This window comes from Azolla caroliniana, unplaced genomic scaffold (assembly GCF_043228905.1).
Source record: "Azolla caroliniana isolate FFs.n. ecotype wild unplaced genomic scaffold, voAzoCaro1.0.p SCAF_3, whole genome shotgun sequence".
NCBI lineage: Eukaryota > Viridiplantae > Streptophyta > Polypodiopsida > Salviniales > Salviniaceae > Azolla > Azolla caroliniana.
In genome coordinates, this window is record NW_028230438.1 from 10,560,097 (window position 1) to 10,566,309 (window position 6,213).

Below are 6,213 nucleotides of genomic sequence, written 5' to 3' on the forward strand. Positions count from 1 at the left end.
GAGGAGGTGTTTTGAGTGGTGACCATACACACATACTATGTACATACATACATAGTCCATTGTGTTTGGAGTTAGTGTTTTTTTACACACATTTTATTCATACATATGTATGTGTATAATTGTGTGAGTTTTCTTTCAGCTTATAGAAGAAGGCTCATCAAATTTTCAAATTGGTTTGTGTTGGTGGGCTTCTTCTTCTTCTTCTTCTTTTCTAGAGACTATGTACTAGGAACCCAACAAACCTTCCCCTTCCCCTGCTTCTTCTTCTTCTTCTTCTTCTTCTTCTTCTTCGGCCTTTCGGATTCTGGCTATGGAGGCCGAGGAGATCTCTGTGGTTTTAGCTAGAGCCTCTCACCTCCACTCCAAGCTGAACGATGCCATCCATTCTGTTATTGCTCTCAACCATTCTTCTCCCTCTCCCTCTCCCTCTCCCTCCTCTTCTCCTGATTCTCTCGCAGCCCTTCATAACACCAAAAACAACGTTTCTGAGCTCCATAGCCTTGTCTCCATCAGGGATTCCCTCGAATTGCTCGAAGAACATCTCGATTCTCTCCAGGTAATTTAAAAAAAAAAAAATCTTTTGATATCCTTCATGAATTCTGTACGTCTTTGCCTTCTCATTTTGTCTGGTTTTGGCAAATGCATCTTTTGGAAGGTCAGGGTTTTTGTTTGTTTAACCTTCTTGCTCAAGGTTGATGTGGTGGAATCTCATTTTGTCTGGTTTTGGCAAATGCATCTTTTGGAAGGTTAGGGTTTTTGTTTGTTTCTCCTTCTTGCTCAAGGTTGATATGGTGGAATCTCATTTTGTCTGGTTTTGGCAAATGCATCTTTTGGAAGGTTAGGGTTTTTGTTTGTTTCTCCTTCTTGCTCAAGGTTGATATGGTGCAAAATTAGGGTTTCTCTCTGTCTTCACGTGTCTTGATTTCCTGCAAACTCATGTGGGCAAAATAAACGAAAAGTAGGGCTTTCTAAAGCTGCTCTCTTTTGAGGTTTTAATCTCTAAAGATTTGGGTATGTCTTAAGGTTCGCCAAAGAGGAAACTTCCTTTTTTCTTCCTGCTTGTTGTCAGCTTCATAGAGAACAAATTGAGTCATACTTTCTTCATGTTTATCAGCTTCAAAGGGATGAAAATTAGAGTTTCTTTCGTCATGTTTCTTCACATTTCTTGGCTTTTCCTGCATACATTTTCAACTCGCGTAAGAGTGAACTTTCAATGTGGTCTTTTCCCCGGCTTTGCTAAATCTTTCTTCATTCTTTTCAGGCTTTGCAACTTCAACAGAGGGCTGAACGAGATTTCGGGCTTGCAGAAATTGAGGAAAGCCGAAGGATTTTTTTGAAACGTCTTAGAGAACACACAGGGAGAGAGTTAGAGATCATCCAAGAAGCTTTTATGTTCGCAGGAGGAACACCTTCTGATAAGAAGAATGGAGATGGTGATGACTATGATGTGAATAAGTCTCTTCAGCACAACTTTACATCACCTTCTGATCGAAGGATTAATGGCCTAATACAGAGATTAGATATGACGGAAGGTCAGCAAAGACCGATAGGAGTGATATATGATCTGGATGAGGTCATAGAAGAAGAAGAAGAAGAATGTCAAGAGTATGAGGAAGAAGGCGGGAGTGAAGAAAATTTAGTCCTCAGATGTCGATCTGATAAGAACAAAGGATCTCGTAAGAAATTGATGGTTAACATGGCTATGGGCATTGTCTTGAGAGTGAAGAAATCTTTCAAAGATTTGATTACTGTCATGAGAGAGATGGATGTGGTGAAGAAATCCATGGGTTTTCTTGGCCAAATTGCTCAGAAAGCTAATGGAAATGTCAGACCTCCCGCCTCTAAGGGTATATTGGTTGTGGCGATGACCATCATGCTTCTCTCTTTAACTAACTCTGAGGATGGGAAAGCGAAGAAGAGCTCGAGATCTAGACAAGCTCATCAATATAACCATGTTTCTTCTTCTTCTTTGAAGGATGAAAGGCTGAGACAATCAAGAGAAGGAGATAATGTACTTAAGTGTTTTGTTCGGGAGCGTGTTGAGCTCCCATCCTACAAAGAATCACAAATGCCAGATGTCCTCCATGGACGTGGCTGAGTACAAACCTTTTTTTGACCATATAATCAATCACATGATACAAAAATATGGTTTTTTTTCCTGAAAGATATGGTGGAGCTTTTTCTCTTTCTGAGGGTTGAGATGCATTTGAAAAGAGTTGAACCCTCTCAAATGCAACGTATTTTATGAAGTAACAAACTTATTCTTGAATGCTGTTGTCCTATTCCACAGCTCTTACTGAAGTGAAAGGCAGAGCTTAAGAACACGAGATTGGTTCTCTATGTATTCACAGGTGACCCTTCCTGTTCCCATTGAAGTTGAATCAGATCAAATGAGGGTTAAATGTTGGTTATGACATTTCATCTCCCTATTAACATGGATCACAGCATCTTTTTTAAATATTTCAAATATCTTAAAAACCTTGCCTTCAATAGAAAATTTTCCAAGCCTTTCATGAAATTGATCAGCTGTGATATAACATGTAAAGAATGCTGACTTGTGGATGTGTTAGTGAATGCAGTTGTAATTCTGGGATTGACCTAAACTCCATGGTATCAGGTCCATAGATGTTGGAGCATGGAAAACAAATCAATCACTCAGCAAGTTAGTTATGCAGACACTGAGAAGTTTATGTGTTTTTGGTAGTAGGCATACAAACGTATTGTCAAAAATAATGTCTTTGATTTTATGTAGATAATATGATTTTATCTCACAATGGTAGCATCTAGCAATACATGTCATAATGCATATAGATAATGTGATTCTTTGAACTTGGTGTTCCGATATTTCATGCAGGATCCATAAAGCTTGTGACATTTTTGTGTATATAACATCGATTAATGCGTTATTACTCGGACTGACAGGGGGGAACCCATGAATCTCAAGACATTTTGCATTTATAGCAATGATTAGAAGTGTATGTCAAATGCTTGAATTTAAAAGCACCACACCTTTGACATGCTGATAAATTTTCCATTTTCACACTTTGGGTGATTATTCGTAGAGCCAATATGAATTCAGAAGATTGTCTTTCATGATTTTGTTGACCTAGTTCAAAGTGGGAAATTCCTTTCTTTCAACAGCTGTACAACCATTTTATGTCATTTTGTTGTTCTAACAAGTCATGTGTACTACACACATCATACTTAGGTTGTGTTGACATGAATGTAACCATATCATGCTTATAATGCACGTATTTACTTCTAAAATATTTAATGCTGCAAATGAAAACGACTACATAATAAAATAGTGGTAAGCAATGTATTTTTCCTTGTGTATCTTCCTTCAGTATAAGAGTGGTATAGAGTGTTTGTTTTGAAGTTGAGGTTGAGCCCATAGAAGAGTTAAGAACCAAAAGTGGTTCCTAAGAAGAGGGTGCCTTGAAGGAGGACAATTTGGTTGCAAGCGTGTATGCGATTGTCTCCATCGTGTCTTTCTTGTGGCAAATAGATGAATCATTTATCAATGTGGAGCCCCTTCCATCATGCCTATCTTGTGGCAAATAAATGAATCACTTGCTCGAGTTCATGTGAACTAGACAACAACAACATCACTAACTACTTTATTGTCATCATGTGATTGGGAACCAATAAGTGAGGAGTATTTTTGGGTTGCTGTTCTTGAAACAATGCAGATGAAACTTCCATTTACGTGTTGCCATATCCACAAATATTCCCATGGAAACCTCCATGTCCATGTGTTTGGTTGATCTTGACTCAACCTTGGTTCTCCTAAGCATCCAAAAATGATTGTATATCAACTAATAGAAAAGTCCATTAATCGTTAGGGAGTTGTTGTGGTAAGTTGGATAGATGGATCGAACGATAGGATGCACGAGTATGTAGCTATTGGCCCTAGTTTGGCTCATTTTGAATGGAACTATTAAGACATGGTTTAACAATTTATTGGTTTGAATATAATTAAATGTTTGGTTTGGTTTGAATAACTAGTAAAGAGTTCTGAAACTCAGGTTTATGGGTTTATTTGTTTAATTGGTTAGTTTTATGGTTTATCGGTTTTTATGTAACTTTTTTTATTTTAGGAAATTGGTAAATTCACAGTTTTTTTTGGGGGATGGAATCTGGCTATCATTTGTAATCATATTTCTGAACTAAAAAAAAAACTATGAAAATACAGAAAAAACTGTGAATTTACCAATTCCTTTTTTTTATTTCCATTAATGGTTTAATTATTGTTTTTTATGTTTAATGATAATTAATTTTAAGTTAAATGTAATGTTCTATTTGTTCAATTAATTTAAGTTAAATGGTGTGGTTTAAATTTCTGATTATTTAGTTAAATTAGGTTTCCACGTTTCCTTAAAAAGGTTTGGTTTGGTTTCAACTTTCCCTTATATGGTTTGCTTCAGTTTTTTATATATATAAATTCTTTAGTTTGGCTTGGTTTGGTTTCATGGCCAAGAAACCAAACCGAACCGAAACTGAACCGGGCCCATAACTAGTGCCAAATTTGCGCTAAAAGTAGACTTTGCCCAAATAATTTATCCCTAAACAAAATGCAAATCTTCCAATTGATCTCTCCTTTAAGTGTCATGGTGAGTTTCATGACGTTGATTTCACACTATGTGTTAAACTACTACATGTGGCTAATTGTTGAGAAACCTAAAAGATGATGGATGTTGAGACTTATTTAATAAATCTTTATGGATGTGTGCATCCATTGTAAGAACCTCTACTACTACGAAGCAATCAAACATGAGAAAGATGGAGCTTTATGGTTCTTTGCTATATCTCTCTATATATAAATATGCCTCCCGTGTTTCCCATTGAGGAGAAGAAATCCATCACCCTCAAGGCATGATGAGATCTTCAAGTTATCAAACCCAAAATGTTAAACTGAGTGGGGAATGAATGAAATACACGCATGCATGGGCAAGTGATCTTGAAGTGCAACATGGCACGTTCCATGATAGGAATACAGATCGGATCAAACAAACCTTCACATAAACTAAGAGATATAAACTTTGTAAAATGCTATAAGACATCTAATCATGGTCACTTGACATTAATTGATGCATGATTGAAATAATGAAAAGTGAAGATAGTGAAAAGCATACACCAAAAGTGTTTTGGTGTTATACAATGATACCCACTCCCGCCAATTCTTTTTGGGATATAAATTAATAGACTGGAAACAAATGGTTGGGATTGCACTCATGATGCTTTCGTTATGTTCAACCAATTTGTTCTTTTTAGCAAATAGTTTAGAAGAGCACAAATGCTTACGATCGTTTTGAAAAACTTTTGCATTCGTATTAACATGGGTGTCAATAGCTCCAAAACAAGGTTTGTACTTATGATGACTCAAAATAGGCTAAATCATGTTCTCCTAAAATGATGTGTCACTTCAAATGGCACAATGGATAATGGAAATAACTTGATCTTGACTGTCTTTGACAATGGAAAGGTCAATTCATTAATGAATGATTGTGCTATCTTGTCGCTTTGAAGCAGAAAATAGGGTTTACCATTTGTATGAGACATAGCCAAGGGAAATAGGGTTGAGATATCAAGAAATATTAATGTATGATGCATTTTAGAACATATTCAACAAAGGAGAAATCAAATGTTGAGCTCCAAAGAATTTCATGTTTCAACACTTCTAAGACTCATGGTTCTCTATGCATTGAAGAATGGGTTGGTGGCCTCTGTAAGTCTACATGAAAACAATTTGAAATGCCCAAAAGTAATTTCATTTGACACTTCTTTACATTGAGATACTAACAATCCATGCCCCTACTTGATACATAATCACATTTGAGTTAGATCTTAAGGATGGAGCGGGTTGTGGAATTTATGCTTTTGATTAGTAAAACAAGTCTCAAAACGAGAATTCAAGTAAAAATTTCACACAAGCAAAATATTAGAGTTCCCAATGAACACGATATATGACGAAATGGTTTGAAAAGAAGAGCCATTCACTTGCTTCAAATGTCTCAATATATTCTTTTATGAATGTGCAAATGCTATTATGTATTATAACTTGGGAGCGATGCGGAGGTTCATGCTTATGTTATGGAAGCCTGTCCCTCTTGATGGAGGAGACGGTTCAAAAGCCGGAAATCGGCCGAGAGGCAGAATGGGAGTCGGTTGGCCGAAATCGGCCGAGAAGCGGAACGAAAGTCAACTGCCCGA

The 6,213-nt window shown here is 36.7% G+C and overlaps 1 protein-coding gene across 1 annotated transcript; it reads left to right on the forward strand.

Moving 5' to 3' along the window:
• Positions 1–232: 232 nt before the first annotated feature.
• On the forward strand, positions 233–2,458 carry LOC147866224 (uncharacterized). The gene is made up of 2 exons (XM_087316595.1): positions 233–556; positions 1,262–2,458. The coding sequence occupies exons 1-2, from the start codon at positions 311–313 to the stop codon at positions 2,096–2,098; spliced, it is 1,083 nt and encodes a 360-aa protein (XP_087172721.1). The 5' UTR covers positions 233–310; the 3' UTR covers positions 2,099–2,458.
• The last annotated feature ends 3,755 nt before the right edge of the window (positions 2,459–6,213 follow it).

Bases quoted from the DNA above. Each gene is read 5' to 3' on its own strand.
- LOC147866224 (XM_087316595.1), top strand. From the start codon at position 311: ATGGAGGCCGAGGAGATCTCTGTGGTTTTAGCTAGAGCCTCTCACCTC. The intron at 557-1,261 runs GTAATTTAAAAA...CATTCTTTTCAG, and splicing joins AACATCTCGATTCTCTCCAG to GCTTTGCAACTTCAACAGAG.